Below are 26,940 nucleotides of genomic sequence, written 5' to 3' on the forward strand. Positions count from 1 at the left end.
AGATCATTTTGTCATTCAATGTATTTAATTTATTTTCTTGATCTGCAATCCCCGTCTCGATGCGGCTCAGATGAGGGAAGAAAGAAATGACACAGAGACCCAATGATATCAAATCCTTCAAAGTTTATAGTTCAGCACTTCGTTATATGGTCTATGAATAACATTGTCTTAAAATCTGGTTAGACCATCATCTAAGTTAAAATAATGAACAAACACATTTTATTGTAACTAGTAACACACAAATTATTGTATTGTTCTTGTTCATATTGAATTCATCATTCAACTATTCAAAGTGTAGTTTGGAAAAAGTATGTAAACCCCAAGACTAATGACGTCAACAAAAGCTAACCCGAGATAAATGGAGATAGTAATAATAATGAATTTTATTTATAGGCGCCTTTCACGACACTCAAGGTCACCTTACAAACAGAACACAAATAAGCCATCCTTAAAAGAATCAACAATAACAACATTAAACAAACAATACTATGATATGCAATTAAACATTGGAAGATACAAAGTATGAACTCATTGAATGCAAAGTTACAAAAAAGCCTGTTTAAAAAGGTGTTTTAAGACGAGATTTAAAAGTATGATGACTCACTGTTATAAATGTCCAGAGGAAGGGAATACCATTAGTAAGGGGCTGTATAACAGTGGTCAGATCTGAGGGTACGAGTAGGTGTTCAGCTATGAAAAAAATCTGAGAGGTACGAGGTAATAAGATTATTTAAAGCCTTGTATGTAAAAGCAAGATTTTTAAATCAATTCGGTGCTTAACCAGAAGCAAATGTTGAAGAACAGGTGAAACGTGTTAGAGGGGGTTCTAGAAATTATTCGTGCAGCTGAGTTCTGGTCCTGCTGAAGTTTACGAAGAAGTTTGTATGGAAGACCAAAGAGGATAGCATTGCAGTAATCAAAATGTGATGTAACCAGTGCATGAATAAGAATGGTAGTACTGTTCAATGTGAGAGAGGGACGAAGACGATTAATATTACGTAAATGAAAGAATGCAGAGCGAGTTATGTTATTAACATGGGCTTCAAAGGATACGGTGCTATCAAGGACAACACCCAGACTCTTAGCCTGTGGTGAAGGAGAAGCAGTGGACTGATCGATAGTCACAGTCGAAAATCAGTTTTTGCCAAAAATAGATGTAGTTCTTCCAAGGAGAATTTCGTTTTTCCACAATTTAATTTGAGAAAATTAGATGAGAACCAGTTTTTAATTTCAGATAAACAGCTGGAGGAAGGAAAGAAGTGTGTTTGGAAGACCGGTAGAACTGGGTATCATCGGCTTGGCAGTTAAAATTGACACGTTTCCAAAATATATGACAAAGGGGCAGTAAATAAGAAATAGAAGAGGGCCCAACACTGAGCCTTGTGGAACGCCAGTGATAACTTGATGATTTCGATCTAAAATGTTTGAGTTGTATGAACTGAGTGTGACCAGAAAGAAACGATCGAAACCAAGACAGGGGTATCCGTAATTAAAACTGAGTCCAGCCTGTCTAGGAGGATTTTATGGGAGATCGTATCAAAGGCTGCACTCAGATCAAGAAGAATGCGTATTGACAGCTGACCAGAATCCGCAGCCAACAGCAGATCATTAGTCATTTTGACAAGTGCAGTTTTCGTACTATGATGTGGAAGTAAACCCAATTGATATTGTTCAAACAAATTATTAGCTCAAAGACAATCATGAATCTGAACTGCAACACTCCTTTCCAAACTAATTTATGAAATAAACGGTAAATCTGAAATAGGACAACAATTATCAAAATTTGTAGGATCGGCCCTGGTTTCTTGAGTATTGGGGTTATTGAAGCAGTAGACAAAGATGTAGTAGTAGTAGTCCTTTATTGTCACATAGTAAACCAGTGAAATTGACCATCGACCTGTCCATACAAACATACATATGACAAGGGGGTAGACAGGACAGGAAGACAGGGAATTAGAAAGAAATACAGCATGACATGGAGGAGAGGTGGAGGAAAAAAAAAAAAAAAGGCAGCCCCCAGACTATGCTCCTTAAGAAGTACAGTGTGGGAACAGAAAAAAAACACCTCAGCAACATTAGCACATAATCAGTACACTCTACAACATGAACAAGACTTGCAACAGGGGAGGGGATTGGGGGTGGAGGTGGCCCAGCACAGGCAAGCAGCCATCCGGTCCTGCAGCCATTTTTCGGCGCTGGTCACAGACCCGCCTGTCAGACTGGGGGTACAAAGCGGCGAGGGATAGGGTATCGGGCAGATGATCGCATATCTGTATATATGTGTAAGAGTTTAGGCCTGGAGAGTCGCTATGCCAGCATCTAATCTAGGTGCCTCAGTCCGCAGGGTTGTCATAGCGATACACAGCAAGTTGCCATGGAGACAACCTTGATCAGGTCCCAGACATAGTCAACAATCACCAGGTGTCTGGGGAGTCGGGGAAGGAACGCGAGAGTGGCTCACTGCAGTGCTCTTCCGGGGGAGTTGTTGATCCAACAGCGGCCTTGGCCAAGGCCAGTGCTGGTTGAGGGCGGCCGAAACAGATAAGATTGGGATTGTTTGGTCTTGAGGCGAGAAGCAGCTTCTGATTTACACGGCTATTCATCTGGTCCATTTTGGTCTCTGAAACGATCCATTTGCCTTTGAAAAGCTGTGAGCTTCACCATTATGTTATCCGTATTTTGGTTCATAGACCCAGTCTGAGTGCAAACAGCTCTGCCCACTGTTTCAATCATGACGGGCAGCCTTGTGAGGCTTTGGACAGCTGTCACCGTCTTAACTCCTCGATAAACCAGGGCAATGCCTAATCCAATCAGCAGAAGACCTGTTATCATGATACCGAATAGGTAGATATCTTCAACGTCCTCCACGGAAAGAGCCGCCAGACACACGACCCGCCACCTCTCCCACGCGTCCATCGTGTAGCCAGCTGCAAACGTTCCGTCAGGGCAGTCAGGTTCCCCCGAACTCAAGCTTCTCGTCGAGAAGATGGTGTTGAGAGACCAGTTGATCAAATCCATGATGTCTTAGTTTGGAGAGCAGTGCTGAGAGAGTCTCTCAAAGTACAAGACAGTAGACTAGATGTGACGAGAGGAGCAAAGCAGGGAAGGTAAGGGGAGAGGGTGAGAAAATGTGACCGCCTTCGTTGAGAGCCAAGAGAAGAAAACTTACTTTAACTAAATATGTTGGAAGAGGACCAAGCTGACAGGTCTGTATTTCCAAATTAAAGGGGATCTCTCATCAACAGTTGGAATTTTAAAGATAGAAAATGCAGAAAGAGGTAGTTTAAAGGAAACAGAGTCTGACAGGCCACAACCATCATAATTTAAAAGACTTCGGTGACATACAGTATATATCGTTTACAATGGGCTTATTGGTATGGGCCATTGAAAAACACACATTGGTCGACCACCAACTGTGACTTCTTGGGCAATACTCTTTTACATGTCTATATAGATTACTTGCTTTGTTTAAACTTTTCCCAAATTAATCGCAGTCGTACGTTTTTCTCCAGTATGGATACTCTCGTGTGTTTTCAGCTCTTGTAACTGAGTGAAACTCTTTCCACAGTGTGAGCACATGTAAGGTTTTTCTCCAGTATGAATTCTCTCGTGTGTTTTCAGGTTATATGACAGAGTGAAACTCTTTTCACAGTGTGTGCACTTGTAAGGTTTTTCCCCAGTATGAATTCTCTCGTGTCTTTTCAGATTACATGACAGAGTGAAACTCTTTTCACAGTGTGAGCACTTGTAAGGTTTCTCTCCAGAATGAATTCTCTCGTGTGTTTTCAGAATACATGACAGAGTGAAACTCTTTCCACAGTGTGAGCACATGTAAGGTTTTTCTCCAGTATGAATTCTCTCGTGTGTTTTCAGGTTATATGACAGAGTGAAACTCTTTTCACAGTGTGAGCACTTGTAAGGTTTCTCTCCAGAATGAATTCTCTCATGTGTTTTCAGGTTATATGACAGAGTGAAACTCTTTTCACAGTGTGAGCACTTGTAAGGTTTTTCTCCAGTATGAATTCTCTCGTGTGTTTTCAGGATATGTGACTTAGTGAAACTCTTTCCACAGTGTGAGCACTTGTAAGGTTTTTCTCCAGTATGAATTCTCTCGTGTCTTTTCAGATTACATGACAGAGTGAAACTCTTTTCACAGTGTGAGCACTTGTAAGGTTTCTCTCCAGTATGAATTCTCTCATGTGTTTTCAGGTTATATGACAGAGTGAAACTCTTTTCACAGTGTGAGCACTTGTAAGGTTTTTCTCCAGTATGAATTCTCTCGTGTGTTTTCAGGATATGTGACTTAGTGAAACTCTTTCCACAGTGTGAGCACTTGTAAGGTTTTTCTCCAGTATGAATTATCTCGTGTGTTTTCAGGATATGTGACTTAGTGAAACTCTTTTCACAGTGTGAGCACTTGTAAGGTTTTTCTCCAGTATGAATTCTCTCGTGTCTTTTCAGATTACATGACAGAGTGAAACTCTTTTCACAGTGTGAGCACTTGTAAGGTTTTTCTCCAGTATGAATTCTCTCGTGTGTTTTCAGAATACATGACAGAGTGAAACTCTTTTCACAGTGTGAGCACTTGTAAGGTTTTTCTCCAGTATGAATTCTCTCATGTGTTTTCAGGTTATATGACAGAGTGAAACTCTTTTCACAGTGTGAGCACTTGTAAGGTTTTTCTCCAGTATGAATTCTCTCGTGTGTTTTCAGGATATGTGACTTAGTGAAACTCTTTCCACAGTGTGAGCACTTGTAAGGTTTCTCTCCAGTATGAATTCTCTCATGTGTTTTCAGGTTATATGACAGAGTGAAACTCTTTTCACAGTGTGAGCACTTGTAAGGTTTTTCTCCAGTATGAATTATCTCGTGTGTTTTCAGGATATGTGACTTAGTGAAACTCTTTCCACAGTGTGAGCACTTGTAAGGTTTCTCTCCAGTATGAATTATCTCATGTGTTTTCAGGTTATATGACTGAGTGAAACTCTTTTCACAGTGTGAGCACTTGTAAGGTTTTTCTCCAGTATGAATGCTCTCGTGTGTTTTCAGGTGTTGTGACTTAGTGAAACTCTTTTCACAGTGTGAGCACTTGTAAGGTTTTTCTCCAGTATGAATTCTCTCATGTGTTTTCAGGTTTTGTGACTGAGTGAAACTCTTTCCACAGTGCGAGCACTTGTAAGGTTTCTCTCCAGTATGAATTCTCTCATGTTTTTTCAGGTGTTGTGATTGATTGAAACTCTTTTCACAGTGTGAGCACTTGTAAGGTTTTTCTCCAGTATGAATTATTTGGTGCTGTTTCATGCTGCTGGCTGTAATAAATGTCTTCCCACATTCAAAGCACATATGAACTCCAGCAAAGGTATGAATTTTCTGGTGTTCTTTAAAATAGGACAGGTGTGCAAAACATTTCCCACAAAAAGAACACTTGTAAGGCTTCTCATTTGTGTGAGTTTTCAGGTGTTTTCTTAGGTCTGAATCCTCAACAAATGCTTTACAACAGTTATCATATTCAAATGGCTTTTCTCTGCTACAGTAATGTCGGACATGATTTTTGAGAGAATCTGCATATGCAAAACATTTTCCACACTGATGGCATGTGAAAGGTTTCTCTCCAGTGTGAATTCTCATGTGTACATTAAGTTTGCTTTTCACAGTGAAACCTTTTCCACACTGATGGCACGTGAAAGGTCTCTCTCCAGTGTGAATCCTCATGTGTAAATTAAGTTTGCTTTTCACGGTGAAACCGTTTCCACACTGATGGCACGTGTAAGGTTTCTCTCCTGTGTGAATTTTCATGTGTACATTAAGATTTTTTTTACATGCGAAATTCTTTTCACACTGAGTGCAAGTAAGAGATTTCTTTGCTGCGAAATTATTTTCAGTCTTTGAGCAACACAAAGATTTTTCTCCAGTTGTGAAATCATGATGTTTCTTCTCTGCTTCATTCAGCTCTTGATGTTCCTCTTTCACGTCCATCAGCTCTACAATAAACAAAGTAAATTAACAAAAATCAGTTCGAGAGGGACAAATGTATTTATTTGTGCTGTGCAAGGTCCATAGATTTATACTAGGGGTGTCAATTAGCTAAAAATAAAATGTTTATATCAAAATTACATGACATGTCATTGCATCATGCCATTTACAAGATGAACGAACCATCAATGTATGAATTAACGGTGCAAACCCCTTATCAAATGATCAGGAAATTAGCAAGAATTGAACAAATAAAGTAACTTCGTATGAGATAGTTGTTCCCTTTTGATTTCTTTAAACGTTTAAACCTTGTAGATACACTTTTTACAGAAAGAAGAGTCAATGTTGTTCCACTCAATGTTATTTTTCTTTCTTGAAATAGTCTTGTTTTCTGAGGTCTTGAATTCTGCTGGCAGTTTTGTTAGCTCTTTTCCCAACTTTGAGATTTTCAGCAGGTGGTCATCCCTGCATGAAGAGGCTTTGGGCCATCCTGATCCATTCTTTCTGGCAACATCACCTGTTGTTTCAAAGCGCTGACCAATTCTCTTAATAGCTGATAGAGAAATCGGGATCTTCTCTGCCTTTTTGGTTTTGTAAACTTCAGAATAGCTACATTTGGCCTGACGGAGACCAGCTCCGTGGTTTCTGACAGCAACCCCTGCATGATATTTAGCATTTTTGTGGAGCAGACTTTCTTATGTGTGAATGGTTGTGGACGACGTGGACCAATGGCAGTAAGAAGGTGTTCAGCAGCTGGTTAGAAATGTTCCTAACTTTTGCCCAGGCGAGCTGTAATGAACCACCAAAACAAACTGATGAACCCCTTTTTGACCAGATTTTGCTCTAAATGCCATCACTGAGCACTTCTAAACTGACAACACAAAACAGAGGGAAACTATTTAGTTTTTTTAGTGATAAAATCTTCTGCTAACAGATCCTAACAAGTCTATTGTCATGAATATGTAAAACAACATTACAAGGAGAAACATATCTGAAGGAATAAAATCATCATCATCATCATTACTCTGTTGTTCCTTTGCTGTGGTTTCTTCATAATATTCATCACTCTGTTGTTCCTCTACTTTGATTTCTCCTCTCATCTTCATCAGGTTCCTGCAGTCCAGCAGCTTCACTGAACACATCTTCACTGGTATCTGCAGCATCTGCTGTTCTCCAGTGTGGATCACATTCATCTGTTCTCTCATGATGAACATCTGAACACAAAAACATCATCATTATAAATGGACTGACATTCATCAAACTCACGATTATTATATGATTTTACACAAGAACAAATCTGTTAAACAAAATAACTTATTTAAAAGATAACACTTTTACATTGTTACAGCCAGAATAAACATTGTCTGATATATTCTAGAAAATAAAAGTTGATCCTTTACAAGTTTGGAGTGTGTAATAATGGAGAGATCAGTCCAAGGAATTGGACAGGTTTGTGAGGAGTGCGCATGTGCATGGAACAGACCAAATTACAAATATCATAGGGTTGAGCCAAACAACAAGCCAACAAAACATTTCTGGGAGTACAGTGGCAAAAGTGCCCATTTATAAACACCGCTGTAAAATATGAGTTTTACGTAAAGGGAAACCCCACTATTGAAGCGCAATTCCACTAGAGGTCAAGATAGAAAGGTAAGGAAACGGGTTTCCGGTATGGCGACGAGCTGAGTGAATGCACGTTAATCTGCTCCTCTACCCTGTTGACTAATTCCTTCTTAAATATTGGTTTGGAACGGGTACAAAACCTCCATATTTATAGATAAACTAAGGGTAATGCCGTTGTCACAGAAGAAAGTCGGTCAGGGGCGGAATAAAACCCTTCAAGCTAAATTATATGACTTTACGAGTAAGAAATCCGCGGCTAACCTTGAAGCCATGGACTCCGACGAGGCTAGCTCGATGGAGAAGGGAGGGTCCGGTCATATGGCAGCTTCCATTCTGACTGCTATAAACGACATGAAAACAGAGTTTACCACCAAGTTTGATGACATATTGTCCGCGATTGAAAGTGTCAGGAAAGATATCACTGACTGTGCAAAGCGTGTCACCGAGGCAGAAACAAGGATTTCGACAACTGAAGATAACGTCACCTCGCTCCAAACAAAAGTTTGTGTCCTAGAAAATAAAAACAAGGACATGGAGGGAAAACTTCTGGACCTGGAGACGAGATCAAGGCGCTCCAATCTGAGGCTGGTCAATTTGTCTGAGGGAGCGGAGGGGGACGACGTGTGTGCCTTTTTGGAGAGTTGGCTACCGGACGCACTGGAACTGCCGCTGGGGCGCACCAAACTAACAGTGGAGAGGGCTCATAGAATCGGACCAGGAACACACAATCATCCCTCACCCCGAACGCTGATAATGAAGTTTTTGGACTTCAGGGATAAAGAACTGGTGACGAAAGCAGCCAAGACAAAAAGAGAGGTGCGTTACAAGAACCATACAGTGAGATTTTACAAAGACGTGGCGGCAGGTGTTCACAAGAAGCAAAAGCAGTTTGACGAGGTGAGACGGCAGCTCCGTTTAATGGGTCTCCGATATGGCATCATCCCTCCTGCCCAACTGCTGGTGACTTATAAAGAACGGCCTCATATCTTTAATAACCATGTCGAGGCGGAGGACTTCATCAAACGGATCAGGTCAGAAGGGGGACCGGACTGAATTATGAGTATTTTACGGTTTACAAAGTAGAAGGTATCAGAGGATGTGAAATTAATGGCTCATGACTGAGCCGAGCTAACACAAACTACAAGGTTAAATATATATCTTTTAGTATGTTGAAGGCTTTTTCTTAGAGTTTATAGTTACTGTTAAGTTATGTTTCTCTCCTTTCTCTGTGCACCTTAAGTCTAAGCTCTTTCCTTTTTATTTATTTTTTCTCCTCTTTATAAACAATATTAAGAGGTAAAAAATGTATCTCTTATTCAATTTTAAGGTAATTATGATTATACTACCGTATTTCTTTTGGGTTCGGATTCTCTTAGACCAATATGGTGCCTTCACAGAGTGAAATTCGATTTAGTTCATGGTAAAAGGAGGTTTACGAAAGAAATCTGTAATGTTCAATTATGGTAGCATGGAGCGTAAGATTGATGTTATTAGTTGTGTATCTTCTGTTAGCTCAGTGATACTGTTTTAACCACAGGTTAACAGTTAACAGCTATCTGGAAGTCTTAAAATTATAAGGGGAGGGTTTCAGGCTAAGTGTCCTGAATATGGGTGTTGGGCTGAGTATAGTGTTCATCAGTAGTATTATTTATTTTAGTTTTTTGTTTGTTTCATTTTTAATTTTTTACAAGCATCTTAAAGGTTTGGGGAGTACAACTACACAAACTATGCAAAATGTCTAGTGAGATAAAAATAAAAATCACATCATGGAACTGCAGGGGGTTACGAAAACTTAAAACTAAAGTCATGAACAGGATAAAATTAATGCAGTCTAATATTGTGTTTCTTCAAGAAACACACCTGATGTACAACGAGGATTTGAGAATCAGGAGGAGATGGAGAGGCAAGGTTTTTTCTGCATCGCTTAACTCTCAGGCTAGGGGTGTCACTATTTTAGTGCATGAGTCAATACCATTCCAGGTGAATAAGGTTATCAACGACAAATTTGGACGATACCTTATTATTCAAGGAATTATACTAAAAGAGCAAATTATCTTGGCGAACATCTATGCACCAAATATAGATGATCCCAACTTTTTTCAAAACTTTTTTCTTATTTTATCCAATCTTCCTGGTAAATGTGTGGTGGTGGGCGATTTTAATTGTGCATTAGATCCGGCAAAGGATAGGAGCTCTGGAGCTGTAGATTCTCACAGTCGTAGCAGGGTAACTATACAGGTGAAATTCGAAAAATTAGAATATCGTGCAAAAGTTCATTAATTTCAGTAATTCAACTTAAAAGTTGAAACTAATATATTATATAGACTCATTACAAGCAAAGTAAGATATTTCAAGCCTTTATTTTATATAATTTTGATGATTATGGCTTACAGCTTATGAAAACCCCAAATTCAGAATCTCAGAAAATTAGAATGACCACAAAATATCTACATGCCCACACAAAGGATGTCTTTTATAAAATTGATGGTCTGAGTATGTCATGGTGTATTTTCTTGGGGGGTTTGTTTGTGGCACTAAAGGGAAATGTGGTCTGTATACTCTTGTTTTTGAAACACAATTGATTTTTTCTATTATATCGAAATGTCAAATGTTAATTTCAGAAATTCAGGGGCAAAGGTTTATTTTGGTTAATATTTAAACCCAACGCTATAGATCTTGAAGAGATGTTGTAAGCCACTGGCACCCCTCATGATATAATATTGGGAGGAGACTTTAATCTATTGATAGTTTCAGTCCTTGATCATAGTGAAGCAAAAGTGTGTAAGCCCCCTAGAGCAACATTGACGCTTCACAGGAAGTGTTTCTGAACCCATCTGGTAGAGACTATATATTTTTTTTTCATCGGTACATAAGATTTATTCTAAAATATAATTTTTTTAAATATCCAAGTCCCTCATTTCATTTGTTGTTGATTGCTCAATTGGAAACATTTTAGTCTCGGATCACACCCTGGTGAGTTGCCACATATGGAGAAAAATAAATCATATAGTTGTCACTTTAATGTATCCCTATTGCAAATTTTTTTTTTTTATGAAATCAATGTTTAGATGGAGACCAACTGGTCCTCATTATCCTCTGTGGGCGTGGCTTGGGAGGCACTTAAGGCAGTTCATAGGGGTCGGATCATACAGTATGCATCATTCACCAAAAGACAAAGCTGAAGTGCCGAATGTTGTCTGATGGCCTCAGGGAATTGACCTGATTAAAATACAGATTTAATACCATTTTGTCATGGAAGGTGGAGTTTTTGCTCTTCAGGGGCAAGACAGTCATATTTTGAGTCAGGGAACTAAGCAGGGAAGAATTTGGCTAGATATATAAAGCAGAGAGAATCTTTTTCTACCATTCCCTCAATAAAATCTGCTGGTGAATTATTTACCTCAGCCATTGATATTAATAATTCTATCTTGATCTTTATAGTTTAACTGGCTCCACTTTTGTTAGAAGTTTATATGGAATCATTAAGGAATGGAAATCTTCCACCAATCATGACACAAGCCTGGACACAAGTCTGATTCTTAAAAAGGTCAAAGATCCAAGCGAGTGTAAGAGTTACAGTCCAATGTCCCTGATCCAGCTAGACGTAAAAATATTGTCAAAAATGTTCTCCAACCGTTTAAGTAAAGTTATGACATCTCTTATACATATACATCAGGCAGGGTTTATTCTGGGCCGTAGCTCTTCTGGCAACATTAGGTGTTTCATCAATATTATGTTGTCAGTGGAGAATGATCAGACTCCGGTCGCTGCCAACTCACTTGACGCTGAAAAGGCATTTGATATGGTAGAACGTGTTTATTTTTTAAGGTTTTGGAAATATACTGGTTCGGGAATACTTTTATTAGATGGATAGGAGCACCCAGCAGGGTTGCCCTCTATCCACTTTATTGTTCGCTCTTGCCCTGGAACCATTAGCAGTCGCGATAAGAAGGGAAGTTGATTTTCCAGAGGTGGTTGAGGGAGGTATGGCACATAAGCTTTTGTTTTAAGCACATTAGATTGTATTATTCCTCTCCAAGCCCACTAGGTCTATGCCTTGCCTCCACAGAAATATTCATTCCTTTTCTCAAGATATATCCTTGCTCAGGATTTTAGGTTCTCAGGATAAATTTTTCTTTGTTCATTAAGAATTAATTGGTCTATATCCGAAGCTTTGGCTCTGACAGCATACTGCCCAGTATTGGCTTTTCAGCCAGGCACCTTCCAGTGGCCTATACAGGGCATTAAGTATTTGGGCATCTTATTCCCAGCAAATTTGTGTGATTTAGTTAGTTATATTCCACCCCTTAATAAAAGATTTGAGCGATGTGGGCTGGTGGGCTTCATTACATTTATCTATGATTGGAAAGGTTAATGTTATTAAAATTAATTGTATTTATAATACCTGCAACAATCTCCCCCTTAGATGTCCCGCTCTCTTATTTCAAGCAATTTGATAGTATAGCAAAGTCCTTCATTTGGAACGGTAAATGTTCCAGATTACATTTCAATAAGTTACATAGGCTGATTGACAAAGGTGTGCTAGGCCTACCCTAGAAAACCTGGCTATATACATCAGGAAGTGGGGTGGCTATCAGGCATTTTTGGAGGGCTCTTGGGGAGGGGCATCGGAGAGGGACTAGTGTATTTTTTTTAAATTTGTCTCTAAATATTTTCTGCTGTTTTATTGTCTATTTGTGTGTCTTTGTCAGTTGGCTTTTGACCACTGGAGTGCATGTTTGTGTCAGGTGTTGGTGTTTTTAATGTTCGGGGGAAAATATATGATTTCATGTGGTTTGATTTAGCATGTGATTTGTGGCATGGAGTCAAAATCAATTGTTAAGAACAAAAAAAAAATAAAAAAAATTACATATTGAAAACCCAAAGAAAACATTACAGTAAGTCCGTAAACGGGTTTAAATTCAAACAGAAATTTGTCATGTACGACCAATAAAAATGATCTTTCAATCACAAAGATGCAAACATATGAATAAATCACGATTCAATCAAGTAAAATACTTAGCAGATTTTGAAAGTAGTCTTTGTTGGCAGAAATTTTGCCAAGAATTCACATTGACTGTCTCTCCAAAACTATACATTTATGACATTGTCAAGTGCTAGAGTCATTTATGGGATTAGCAACGTTTTCTAGGAAGTAACCACAACGTTTCTGGAACATTAGCAAAAGTCCTTAAAGACAGAACCAGTGTTGGTATGTTCCTCTAAAAAAAGTTATTAATTACTAACTACTAATTACATCTTCTACAGTGTAATTAGGTTACTGTTTTTATTATTCTATCTGAAAAGTAAATGCACAACTTATTACTAATTACTTTCTAAAACCCTGTACTTGCTGTACGTCGAATAAAACTAGATAGTGTTTACCTTTTCTTTAGAGATCAAATGAGGCGCATGCGCACACACCGAAATGTAGTCAGTAAACACGTGGTCACAACGTTACGACGAATGGAATAAAAAAAAAAAAACACGAATAAAAGTATTTGAGTTTAACCACAGACAGACGAAAGTGTAAATAGACAACTGCTTCTTAAGTGTTTGTATATTAAACTAGTATCATTATACCTGGCTATGTAAATGTAAAGTTCAACAAAGGCTCGTGAACAGTGCAAACGAAAGAACTTCACAAAGTGTCCCGCCTTTTTATAACAAACGTGCATCAATTTAGTTTTTAAAGGGAAAATACTTTTAACCCATCCGTCTGTGCTCGTTCTCCCCTAATATAGCACATTATCGCCTTCTTTCAACTCATTTACAGTCAGCCGCTGGATTTAAAGAGCTCATATGTCCGAAATTAATCATATAACTCGCACATTTCTGTTCATTTCTCCTAAAATAATGCGTCGATGATAAGCTTTTTGCACGGTCATTAAAACGACAAAGAGAGAAAAATGTACAACATGCACAGAAAATATATAGATCAAAATAAATATAAACCTCACAACACTTATCGAAATGAGTTCTTCTTGTGTTTTCTGGAGGTTTTCAAAACAACAACTTCCACCGACTGGACTGGAGTGTTGACGCGCTTGAGAACAAATATCTGATTTATCAGCGCTGTTCTTCTTCTTCTTGTGTTGTTTAATGGCGGTTTACAAGCCAACATATGGTGTATTACCGCCACCAACTGGACTGGAGTGTTGATGCGCTTCTACATCTAATCTACGTCTGATTTATCAGCCCTGTTGTCTCACTTTAAAATGCATTCTTTAAACTATTTTACAGCATTATACAGGAAATAAATATATCTAAGAATCTCTTTCATCCTCTACACAGTTTAGCAGAAAACATTCAACAGCACTTGTAAAACTACATTTAAGAGAATAGTTCACCCCAGAAGTAAACTTCTGTCATCATTTACTCACCCTCATGTTGTTCCAAACCTGTATTACTTCATCTCTTCTGTTGAACACAAAAGGCAAACTTTTATTTTTGTGACACATCTCCATACAATTAGTTATACCATGGGTCTGTTGAATGCTTGATTCTGATTGGTTGACAGCTGTTCTAATGTGTGCAATTATTTTTCAAGTAAATGCATTTATTAAATAAATTGAGAAATATAGATTCAAACTATTTCACCTTACCAAACCTATTGAATTGTTCTCAGGACAGTTAAAAATACTAAGAGAAATGCTTAATTATCTTAGGAAAATAGGATTTTATAAAAATATATTTATATTTTTTTTATTAAAAACTCTTATTTTATTAAAAAAAAAAAAAAAAATCGTATTTATGCTTCACACTCCAGTCCAGTTGGTGGCGGTAAAACACCACATGTTGGCTTGTCAACCGCCATTAAACAACACAAGAAGAAGAAGAAGAAGAAGAAGAAGAAGAAGAAGAAGGAGGAGGACGCTAGGTGGGCGGTTGGCGACAGCTGGATTGTGACCGGAGCGATGATGGAAGGAAGTAGCGTAGATTCCGGAAGTGATCCGGAAATGGAGGATGTGGATAGAGGAGGTGGTGAGAATGAAAGTGGTAAGTGGAGTGTAGTGGAAAATCGGAATAGAAAGAAGAATTGGGGACAATCTTCAGATTCGGGCAGTGAGAAAGGAAATCTCCAGGCTAAAAGTAGGAAAGAGCAGTATAAGGTACTGTTGAAGTTTGTTGATTCGGTAAAAGCGATTAATCCGTTGAAGCTGACGAAAACATTGAAATAAATGATAGGGACGGTTGAAAGCATTAGGACTTTGAGGGATGGCAATTTGATGTTGTTTTGTAAAGACAGTAGGCAGCAAAAATCAGCTCTTGGTGTAAAATCGATGATTGGACATGGATATGCTCGATACCAGAAGAAAAGAAATGTTAAATGCTTGAAAAACAAAACAAAAAGAACTTAAATAACAAATGAAATATTACACAAGGGGGTAATCATCAAAAAATACCTTCAAAAGATTATACAATTTAAGGGCTTTTTGTTACGCACAAGTCTTAAAGATTTAAAGAAGATCATTAAATCTTTATGGAAAAGTAAGAAAATGGGAGGGTTCTTAAAGAATCTGCATTTGTGTATGAAGTAATTGGCCAACAGCACAATATTGTTCACCAAAAACTCATGATCGTAATTCAAAGAAAAAACAAATATTTTACAGTTTTAAAATTAAAATTAAAGTCAGGTATTTCATATTTCAATCTTAACCAACCATAAAGGTCATCCCAGAATTTCTTTGAGAATTTGCATAAATAAAATAAATGTTCCAACGACTCTATATCTGCTTCACAAAAGGTGCACTCATTACAATCCATATTAAATCTGTGTCTGAGGAAATCATTACAAGGATAAATATCATTAATCATTTTAAACTGAACCTCTTTTACCTTTGGAAAAAGTGGAAAAGTGAGAAATCTTGTTCTAATTTGACCCACTTTGTCATTCAGGAAATCAAATATAAGAGGTCTCTTTTTAACTTTACAAGGGAAAGTCTCTATATTTACCAATGTTCTTAAAACTTTAATCTTACCTCTGTAAAATTAAGACCAGAAATCTCAGAATCACAGGTGAATAACACAATGCACCTTTAACCATCTGAACCAAACCACCAGGAACAGCTTTTAACAAAGTCACATATCATTTCTGAGTGCAAATAAAATTATATCTTTCACAAAAATTGTCATAACTAAGGAAATTTCCTTCCCCATCCATAATGTGTACAATGGACCAGACACCTTTATCCATCCAGTCTTGAAAGAACACAGATTTCCTATTAATAAGGATACACTTATTATTCCACAAAGAACAATAATGTGGGGAAAAATTGTGTTTGTATATCAGTTTCCAATACAATAATACCTGACTATGAAAAGATGACAATTTACACTTTAGTTTTGATGGCTCAAAATCACACCTCAAAAGAAAATCAATGCCGCCCAAAAAAATCAAATATTTGTGAAGAAAAACTAGACCAAACAGAATGTTTATTCCGAAGGAAAGCTTGAAGCCATCTCAATTTAAGAGTGCCATTCGTAACATCGAAATCAATAATATTCAAACCTCCCTCACTGACTGGCTTCACTACATCTGATTTTCTTATGTAATGGTGTTTGTTTTTCCAAATAAATTGATACTGAATTTGATTAATATCCTTTATCCACCTGTCAGAGATAGCTAAAGAATATGCAGGATAAATCAGCCTAGAAAGTATCTCAGTTTTCTGTAATAAAATTCTGCCAAAAATGGAAATATCCCTTTGTAACCACACATTTAACATATTTTGACTTTTTGTTATATTGTCAGCCAAATTAATTTTTTCTCTAGTTTTAGTGTCTTTAGTAATAACAATACCTAAATATTTTACCTCATTTTTTAATGGAATATTAAATAATTGAGATTCAGTCCGATTATGCACTGCCATCAACTCACACTTTTTTAAATTTAATGTCAAACCAGAAGCTTTGGAAAAATGTGACACCAAATGAATGGCAGCTGGGATCTGCTCTGCATCCCTAAGAAACAGAGTAGTATCGTCTGCTAGTTGCTTTATTAATAGCTGACTCCCCAAAACATTCAACGGCTTAACCTCTTTACTATTTTTCACATAAATTGCCAAAAGTTCAGCTATTAAAATAAACAAATACGGACTTGTTGGATCTCCTTGTCTAATACCTCTGTTTATGTTAAAACGCTTAGAAGTCCCACCTGGAAGTGATACTGAACTATTAATATCATTATACAACATCTCTATCAATTTAACAAATTTAGAACCAAATCCAAAAGATGTAAGTGCATGTAGAATAAACGTATGTTCTACAGTATCGAATGCCTTATAGAAATCAAGAAACAAAATAAACCCATCATCCTTAATCAAATGTGCATAATCAATTAAATCCAAAACAAGTCTAATATTGTTGTGTATTAACCTTCCTTTAATAAAACCAGATTGTGTTTCACTTATAACTTGACTCAACCTCAATTTTAGCCTGTTTGCAATAGCAGCTGTAAGAATTTTATAATCACCATTGAGTAGGGAAATCGGTCTCAGATTATCAATAACTCTTTTGTCTTTGCCTGACTTTGGGATGAGAATGATCAACCCCTGCTTCATAGTTGGAAGTAAAGAGTTAGAATCAAAACATTCCTTTAAAGCTTTAAACAACAAATCTTTTAAATCTTCCCAGAAAAATTTGTACAAATTTGTAGTCAGACCATCCTGACCAGGAGATTTACCTAAAGGCATTTTTTTAATAGCGGAAACGATTTTGTCCAATCTCAGGTCTACATCACAACTTTCTTTAAATTCAATATCAATCTGTGGAATAAAATCTTTTATCTTTTCTAGAAAATCTTGACCATTTTTGACAGAATATGAAGAAGAATAAATATCACTATAAAATGAGTAAACTTCCTCGGATATTAATTTGGGGTCTGTGATTACCTTCTCATTAACAATCAAACTATTCACAGCATTGCTTTTCTGTCTCCTCTTTTCTAACTGACAAAAATATGCTGTATTCTTCTCTCCTTCCTCCAACCATTTTGCACGAGACCGTACAAAAGCTCCTTGTGCTTTCATTACATACAAATGATCTAATTTAGCTTGAAGAGAGAGTAATTTATCAAGATCATCTTGAGTCATTACCTGTGTACTACAACAGGTGTTCATTTCTTGAATTAAACTCTTTTTGCTTCTGTTCTTTGTTCTTTTGCCAAATCTAATTGAAACTTCCCTTGTTTTGAACTTAAAATATTCCCATTTATTTCCATTAGAAGTTAAAGTGAGGTCATCTTGAATCTCAATAATCAAATTTCTTATTTGACTACAATAAACTTTATCCTTTAAAAGTTCCGCATTAAACTTCCAGTAGTCTTTTCTAAAGGTATGTTTTGTTGTTGGTGTCAAAATCAATGAAATGAGGCAATGATCTGTCAATGGTGCGGCAGAAATGGAAACGTTAGTGACAAACTCAGAAAGTTCCTCAGGAATAAGCCAAAAATCAATCCGTGACTTTGAGGATCCATTTGGTTTGACCCAGGAAAACTGAGAATCCTTACAATGCTTCAACCTCCAGATGTCAGTAAGGAAATTTGACTGGCAAAACTCCTGAATAATGTTATTAAAATGGTGACTTGCATAACTAGCAGGAGATCTGTCCAGCCATTCATCTGGTGCTAGATTAAAATCACCTCCAATTAGTACAAAATTTGTTTGAAATTTTAATTTAAGCTGTGTGACAACATCTGTAATCTTAGAAAATAAACTCTTGTTTTGCCCAGTACTATTATAACCATAAACATTAACTAAAATAAGAAAAGTATCTTCACTATTAACCACAGCAGCAAGACTGAAAAGTCACAATCCTCCCAGGGCAATTGTTAAGGCAAATGGCGACACCTGCTGATCGATTGGAGCCATGACTAAATAAAATTGCCTCTCCCCACTGCATCTTCCAAAAAGCAGCAGCATCTTCTTGAGTGAGTCTCTTGTAGAAAAACAAAATGTGACTTTTGCCCTTTGCAAAATAAAAATATACCTTTGCGTTTTACATTGTCCTTAAGTCCCCTTGCATTTAACGAACAAAAAGATAAACGAGATTTCAACAAGAACATACGCCCACTGGAACTCACAGTGAAACGTTACGAATCAAGAATGTCAATAAGCTATCGACAATGAAATTAGTCAAATAAAGTGCAACACTTACAAAAAAGCCTCTGAAAAAACTGCACATTTCCCATTTTCCAAGACTTCATCATCAGGCAAAAATTTGCTTCCCTTCAATGAAAGCGAAGGGACCACGAAAGTATGCCACTTTCCCTTCAGCACGCGCTTGTTTAATGCATGGCCAAAGTACTCCCCTAGCCTCTCGGTCTTCTTTATTTAAGTCCTCAGCGAAATGAATGCCTGCCTCCTTGCACACCGTTGATCCCTTTGACAATGTCCATATTTGATCTCTGTAGATTCGCTTTGAAAACTGTATGATGATCTGGCGCGTACGATTCCCTTCTCTTCTACCAATATGATGAACCGAATCAACCGCCTCTTCCATTTCCCAGGGCACACCAGGGGCAATCTTGGCCAGAAGGGTTATCACTTCCTGTCGGGTGTTCTCGTTCTGTTTCTCTGACGAGCCTTTGATGCGTAAATTCCAACGCCTTTTGTAGCGATCCAATTCTCCTACCCTTGACCTCAACTCTTTCTTTTTTAAGATCAGAAAGTTCCAGCTCCAATATAGCTTCCTTCTGCTTGTGAGCTTTCATCTCTTCCTTAACCTCAGAAATGGCATTACAATTTTCTTCCATTTTTTTGGACAGCTCCTCCAGTTTTTTTCTCCTGCTTGTCAAATCTTCTGCCGAGGGAGTGAATTGCCTCAAGTATATCCGCATTAGAGATATCTTCCACCTGATCAGGCCGCACTTTCTTCATTATGTGAACTTTGCTGGGAGTAACAGGTAAATTCTCAGCAGCACATTCCTTCAAGACACGCTTGTTAGATTCAGCAGAAACCTCCATCGCGTCAGTATAATCATGATCATTTCTGTTACTGCTCACAGTCTTCTCTTCGGAGTTACGTGCTCTACTTGTCATCTTTAGATGATAAAAAATAAATCTCTATTAAACCGTTTGGGAAAAGTCTAAAAATAAGAAATAAAACTTTGAGACTTTACTAGCGAAAAAAACAATGCTGCTATCTAGTACGCCATCTTGGCGGAAATCAAGATTAAGAAGAAGATCAGCGCTGATTAATCAGATATTTGTTCTCAAGCGCATCAACACTCCAGTCCAGTTGGTGGCGGAAATACACCAGAAGTTGTTTTGCAAACCTCCAGAAGAACTCATTTCGGTTCAACATCATTTGTGAGATTTATATTGATTTTTGATTGACATTTTTCTCTTAGGCGTTTTAATCTCTGTAAAATAATCTTTTGTATCTCATCATGGCACTTTGTTTTGTGACTGACGCTTAAAAATAATCAGTTTCAGGAGAAACACAGAAATCTGAGAATATTATGATTAATTTCGGATCGATGATCTCTTTAAATCAGCGGCTGATTGTAAATGAGTTCAATGTTCGGTGAGAGTGGGGCACAAAAAACGATCTTCTGCTTTCCTCGAGTTTGTTTAAATGCATATTTGGGATTACTGGTCATATTCAAGAGGTAAACAAATCAACTAAAACACTCAAGAACAGGTTTATTTGCACTTTCTGTCTGTCTGTGGCTCAACTCAAGCTTATAATTTAGTCCAGTTTGATTAATTATTGGTGAAGTTCTGTCCAGTGTTGGTGTAATGCATTAATAAGTGTTAGATCATTTTGTCATTCAATGTATTTAATTTATTTTCTTGATCTGCAATCTCCGTCTCGATGCGGCTCAGATGAGGGAAGAAAGAAATGACACAGAGACCCAATGATATCAAATCCTTCTTCAAAGTTTATAGTTCAGCACTTCGTTATATGGTCTATGAATAACATTGTCTTAAAATCTGGATAGACCATCATCTAAGTTAAAATAATGAACAAACACATTTTATTGTAACTAGTAACACACAAATTATTGTATTGTTCTTGTTCATATTGAATTCATCATTCAACTATTCAAAGTGTAGTTTGGAAAAAGTATGTAAACCCCAAGACTAATGACATCAACAAAAGCTAATCCGAGATAAATGGAGATAGTAATAATAATGAATTTTATTTATAGAGCCTTTCACGACACTCAAGGTCACCTTACAAACAGAACACAAATAAGCCATCCTTAAAAGAATCAACAATAACAACATTAAACAAACAATACTATGATATGCAATTAAACATTGGAAGATACAAAGTATGAACTCATTGCATGCAAATTTACAAAAAAGCCTGTTTAAAAAGGTGTTTTAAGACGAGATTTAAAAGTATGATGACTCACTGTTATAAATGTCCAGAGGAAGGGAATAACATTAGTAAGGGGCTGTATAACAGTGATCAGATCTGAGGGTACGAGTAGGTGTTCAGGTATGAAAAAAATCAGAGGTACGAGGTAGTAAGATTATTTAAAGCCTTGTATGTAAAAGCAAGATTTTTAAATCAATTCGGTGCTTAACCAGAAGCAAATGTTGAAGAACAGGTGAAACGTGTTAGAGGGGGTTCTAGAAATTATTTGTGCAGCTGAGTTCTGGTCCTGCTGAAGTTTATGAAGAAGTTTGGAAGGAAGACCAAAGAGGATAGCATTGCAGTAATCAAAATGTGATGTAACCAGTGCATGAATAAGAATGGTAGTACTGTTCAATGTGAGAGAGGGACGAAGACGATTAATATTACGTAAATGAAAGAATGCAGAGCGAGTTATGTTATTAACATGGGCTTCAAAGGATACGGTGCTATCAAGGACAACACCCAGACTCTTAGCCTGTGGTGAAGGAGAAGCAGTGGACTGATCGATAGTCATGGTCGAAAATCAGTTTTTGCCAAAAATAGATGTAGTTCTTCAAAGGAGAATTTCATTTTTCCACAATGTAATTTGAGAAAATTAGACGAGAACCAGTTTTTAATTTCAGATAAACAGCTGGAGGAAGTATAACTGGGTATCATCGGCTTAGCAGTTAAAATTGACACCATGTTTCCAAAATATATGACAAAGGGGCAGTAAATAAGAAATAGAAGAGGGCCCAACACTGAGCCTTGTGGAACGCAAGTGATAACTTGATGATTTAGATCTAAAATATATGAGTTGTATGAACTGAGTGTGACCAGAAAGAAACGATCGAAACCAAGACAGGGGTGTCCGTAATTCCAACTGAGTCCAGCCCGTCTAGGAGGATTTTATGGGAGATCGTATCAAAGGCCGCACTCAGATCAAGAAGAATGCGTATTGACAGCTGACCAGAATCCGCAGCCAACAGCAGATCATTAGTCATTTTGACAAGTGCAGTTTTCGTACTATGATGTGGAAGTAAACCCAATTGAAATTGTTCAAACAAATTATTAGCTCAAAGACAATCATGAATCTGAACTGCAACACTCCTTTCCAAACAAATTTATGAAATAAACGGTAAATCTGAAATAGGACAACAATTATCAACATTTGTAGGATCGGCCCTGGTTTCTTGAGTATTGGGGTTATTGAAGCAGTTTTGAATGATATAGGAACCAAACCAGAGGACAGTGAAGAATGAACGATCTCGGTGATTAAAGACGACAAAGAGGTAAACTTACTTTAACTAAATATGTTGGAAGAGGACCAAGCTGACAGGTCTGGATTTCCAAATAAAAGAGGATCTCTCATCAACAGTTGGAATTTTAAAGATAGAAAATGCAGAAAGAGGTAGTTTAAAGGAAACCGAGTCTGACGGGCCACAAAACATCATAATTTAATAGACTCAGGCGACTTTAGGATATTGTTTACAAGAAAAAAAAGAAAAAAAAAAGATTTTATTTTAGAGATAGCATCTTTATAATGTTGCATATGATGAGCATAATATACTTTATGAACTGTAAGACAAGTTTTGGGATACATACGCTCCAGCCGACGGCCTTTAGGTTTAAGCTGGCGGTATTCAGGAGTATATCAAGGAACAGAGTCAGTAAAAGAAACAGTCCGGGTTTTCAAAAGCACAAAAACATCTAAGATTCAACCTCAGTCAGTGATTTAGTACTGTGGGTACTCTCCCATTTTGCTAACAGTGACTAGTGATAGACCGATTTTTGCAATTTTGCAATTATCGTCATTGGCCAATAACAGTGTTCACTTGACCGATAAACAGCAGCGTTAACTTTCCCTTGATTTTGTTTCACTTAAGACATTTTGTGTACATGTTGTTGTTAAAATGTATTATGTATATTGGTTATTTATATCAGCCATTGGCCAACCTCCTCTACGGCTTATTGGTATGGGCCACTGAAAAACACATATTGGTCGACCACCAACTGTGACTTCTTGGGCAATACTCTTTTACATGTCTATATAGATTACTTGCTTTGTTTAAACTTTTCCCAAATGAATCACAGTCATACGTTTTTCTCCAGTATGAATTCTCTCATGTGTTTTCAGATTACATGACTGAGTGAAACTCTTTGCACAGTGTGAGCACTTGTAAGGTTTCTCTCCAGTATGAATTCTCTCGTGTGTTTTCAGGTCTTGTAACTGAGTGAAACTCTTTCCACAGTGTGAGCACTTGTAAGGTTTCTCTCCAGTATGAATTCTCTCGTGCTTTTTCAGGTCTTGTGACAGAGTGAAACTCTTTCCACAATGTGAGCACTTGTAAGATTTTTCTCCAGTATGAATTCTCTCGTGTCTTTTCAGATTACATGACTGAGTGAAACTCTTTCCACAGTGTGAGCACTTGTAAGGTTTCTCTCCAGTATGAATTCTCTCGTGTGTTTTCAGGTCTTGTAACTGAGTGAAACTCTTTCCACAGTGTGTGCACTTGTAAGGTTTCTCTCCAGTATGAATTCTCTCGTGCTTTTTCAGGTCTTGTGACAGAGTGAAACTCTTTCCACAGTGTGAGCACTTGTAAGGTTTCTCTCCAGTATGAATTCTCTCGTGTGTTTTCAGGTTTTGTGACAGAGTGAAACTCTTTCCACAGTGTGAGCACTTGTAAGGTTTCTCTCCAGTATGAATTCTCTCGTGTGTTTTCAGGTCTTGTAACTGAGTGAAACTCTTTCCACAGTGTGAGCACTTGTAAGGTTTCTCTCCAGTATGAATTCTCTCGTGTGTTTTCAGGTTTTGTGACAGAGTGAAACTCTTTCCACAGTGTGAGCACTTGTAAGGTTTCTCTCCAGTATGAATTTTCTGGTGTTTTCTTAGGTCTGAATCCTCAACAAATGCTTTACAACAGTTATCATATTCAAATGGCTTTTCTCTGCTACAGTGATGTTGGAGATGCTTTGTGAGAGAAACTGCATATGCAAAACATTTTCCACACTGATGGCATGTGTAAGGTTTCTCTCCTGTGTGAATTCTCATGTGTACATTAAGATTTTTTTTACATGCGAAATTCTTTTCACACTGAGAGCAAGTAAGAGATTTCTTTGCTGCTCTTCTTTGAGGATTTTTTGGTGAGAAATTATTTTCAGTCTTTGAGCAACTCAAAGATGTTTCTCCAGTTGTGAAATCATGATGTTTCTTCTCTGCTTCATTCAGCTCTTGATGTTCCTCTTTCACGTCCATCAGCTCTACAATAAACAAAGTAAATTAACAAAAATCAGTTCGAGAGGGACAAATGTATTTATTTGTGCTGTGCAAGGTCCATAGATTCATACTAGGGGTGTCAATTAGCTAAAAATAAAATGTTTATATCAAAATTACATGACATGTCATTGCATCATGCCATTTACAAGATGAACGAACCATCAATGTATGAATTAACGGTGCAAACCCCTTATCAAATGATCAGGAAATTAGCAAGAATTGAACAAATAAAGTAACTTCGTATGAGATAGTTGTTCCCTTTTGATTTCTTTAAACTTTTAAACCTTGTAGATACACTTTTTACAGAAAGAAGAGTCAATGTTGTTCCACTCAATGTTATTTTTCTTTCTCGAAATAGTCTTGTTTTCTGAGGTCTTGAAAGTTGCTGACAGTTTTTATTAGCTTTTTTCCCCAACTTTGAGATCTTCAGCAGGTGGTCATCCCTGCATGAAGAGGCTTCGGGCCTTCCTGATCCGTTCTTTCTGGCAACATCACCTGTTGTTTCAAAGCGCTGACCAATTCTCTTAATAGCTGATAGAGAAATCGGGATCTTCTCTGCCTTTTTGGTTTTGTAAACTTCAGAATAGCTACATTTGGCCTGACGGAGACCACCTCCGTGGTTTCTGACAGCAACCCCTGCATGATATTTAGCATTTTTGTGGAGCAGACTTTCTTATGTGTGAATGGTTGTGGACGACATGGACCAGTGGCAGTAAGGAGGTGTTCAGCAGCTGGTTAGAAACGTTCCTAAACTTTTGCCCAGGCGAGCTGTAATGAACCAACAAAACAAACTGATAAACCCCTTTTTGACCAGATTTTGCTCTAAATGCCAACACACCATTAGTTTGTTTTTTAGATTTTGTATGAAGTATATTGTGGCCATAAGTGTATTATCTGAAAAATAACTTTAAATTGTCTATCAACTGGTGAACCATCCTTTAAAAGACATCATGTTAAAAAGGACAAATTAAGACTTTAAGCGAAACCCTAATCCAGAGTGACCGTTCCTGCAGAACTGTATTGAATTTGGAAAAATAAAAAAAGATGTACCTTAAAAGACAACTGAGCACTTCTAAACTGACAACACAAAATAGACTTTTTTGCATGAATTTCGAGTGATAAAATCATCTGCTAACAGATCCTGTCATGAATATGTAAAACAACATTACAAGGAGAAACATATCTGAAGGAATAAAATCATAATATTCATTACTCTGTTGTTCCTTTGCTGTGGTTTCTTCATAATATTCATCACTCTGTTGTTCCTCTACTTTGATTTCTCCTCTCATCTTCATCAGGTTCCTGCAGTCCAGCAGCTTCACTGAACACATCTTCACTGGTGTCTGCAGCATCTGCTGTTCTCCAGTGTGGATCACATTCATCTGTTCTCTCATGATGAACATCTGAACACAAAAACATCATCATTATAATGGACTGACATTCATCAAACTCAAGATTATTATATGATTGTACACAAGAACAAATCTGTTAAACAAAATAACTTATTTAAAAGTTATGAAGATAACACTTACATTGTTACAGCGAGAATAAACATTGTCTGATATATTCTAGAAATTAAAAGTTGATCCTTTACAGGTTTGGAGTGTGTAATAATGGAGAGATCAGTCCAAGGAATTGGACAGGTTTGTGAGGAGAGCGCATGAGCATGGAACAAACTGAATTACAAATATCATAGGGTTGAGCCAAACAACAAGCCAACAAAACATTTCTGGGAGTACAGTGGGAAAAGTGCCCATTTATAAACAGCGCTGTAAAATATGAGTTTTACGTAAAGGGAAACCCCACTATTGAAGCGCAATTCCACTAGAGGTCAAGATAGAAAGGTAAGGAAACAAACACAGAAAGAACTCTGGAATATCTGGAAATAAAGCAAAGCAACAGATAATAAAATACTGAAATCTTCCCTAGTACCCATGTTTGTTATTCACAACAGTGTTGTGGGGAAATTACATTGCTGTGGAGAAAGCTGCTTACTGACTGAGCTGCATGTATACAGGAGTACGCTGCTTATACAGATCATGTATACTGGAACTGCTTTCTCGCAATAGCTCGCTTTCTGGAGTCCATGTAAACGTGGTTGCTGTGTGTGGACTCGAAGCCTTTTTGAAGAATCCAGTTAATGGTTCTCTGTCCATAAGACCAAGGATGGATTAAGAACTGAGAGGCCCATGGGCCGGTACACCTTGACATGACTAGATTCACATATGCAATACAGGATACTTGGCAGATTTGGTTGGATTTTTCAAATTGATGGAAGAAAATTTTGAACCAATCCATTAATAACATTATTAAATACATTAATTGATTGTCTGGAGTCATGTGGATTACTTTTATGCTGCCTAAATATGACTTTTGGACCATCAAACAGACAGCAGCCTTATGGCACCCATTTATTTTCATAGTATGACCAAAAATAGCCAAATTGTGTTGATAGAACGAAGAATGAAAGTCATACACATCTGGGATTGCTAATGGGATGTAAATTATGAGAGAAGTTTTGGGTGAACTAACTAAGTTCCAGTTATCTGCAGCTACCAGGGTTGATTTTAGATTCTTGGCCAAACATTGATTTTAGTTGGGTTGTCTTGTTTTTTTCTCCCTTTGACCTTTACCACACCATCCAATACAAATCAAAGTGAGGTGCATGTGCAGTAATCTGATTCTTTATTGTCTATCCCACAGGGATAGATATTTTT

The 26,940-nt window shown here is 37.4% G+C and overlaps 2 protein-coding genes across 9 annotated transcripts in view; both read right to left on the reverse strand.

Annotated features, from left to right (window-relative positions):
• Window positions 1-26,512, reverse strand: LOC127618647 (zinc finger protein 62 homolog). Its single transcript, XM_052091223.1, has 7 exons — window positions 25,437-26,512; window positions 23,039-24,207; window positions 19,419-19,637; window positions 13,552-13,685; window positions 7,858-7,936; window positions 6,998-7,187; window positions 1-5,981 (listed from the first exon to the last, which is right to left on the reverse strand). The coding sequence occupies exons 1-7, from the start codon at window positions 25,624-25,626 to the stop codon at window positions 3,469-3,471; spliced, it is 4,494 nt and encodes a 1,497-aa protein (XP_051947183.1). The 5' UTR covers window positions 25,627-26,512; the 3' UTR covers window positions 1-3,468.
• The window catches only part of LOC127618565 (gastrula zinc finger protein XlCGF26.1-like), a 105,400-nt gene that overhangs the window by 42,140 nt on the left and 36,320 nt on the right, over window positions 1-26,940 (reverse strand). Inside the window, exon 1 of one of the 8 annotated variants that reach the window (XM_052091095.1) lies at window positions 13,557-13,680. The exons of 5 other annotated variants lie outside the window; for them this stretch is intronic. The gene's annotated coding sequence lies outside the window, so the exon portion shown is untranslated. Of the gene's footprint in view, window positions 1-13,551; window positions 13,681-26,940 lie in introns of those variants that run through there. 2 more of the 8 variants (XM_052091094.1, XM_052091101.1) reach the window with 2 other exon arrangements.

This window comes from Xyrauchen texanus, chromosome 25, assembly GCF_025860055.1.
Source record: "Xyrauchen texanus isolate HMW12.3.18 chromosome 25, RBS_HiC_50CHRs, whole genome shotgun sequence".
In the NCBI taxonomy this organism is placed as follows: Eukaryota; Metazoa; Chordata; class Actinopteri; order Cypriniformes; family Catostomidae; genus Xyrauchen; species Xyrauchen texanus.

Coding starts and splice junctions, on each gene's coding strand:
- LOC127618647 (XM_052091223.1), bottom strand. CDS start 25,626: ATGTTCATCATGAGAGAACAGATGAATGTGATCCACACTGGAGAACAG. Junction 19,638..23,038: donor CTGGAGAAAAACGTATGACT/GTGATTCATTTG, acceptor TATCATCTAAAG/ATGACAAGTAGAGCACGTAA. Junction 5,982..6,997: donor CACAGCAAAGGAACAACAGA/GTAATGATGATG, acceptor TGTTTATTGTAG/AGCTGATGGACGTGAAAGAG.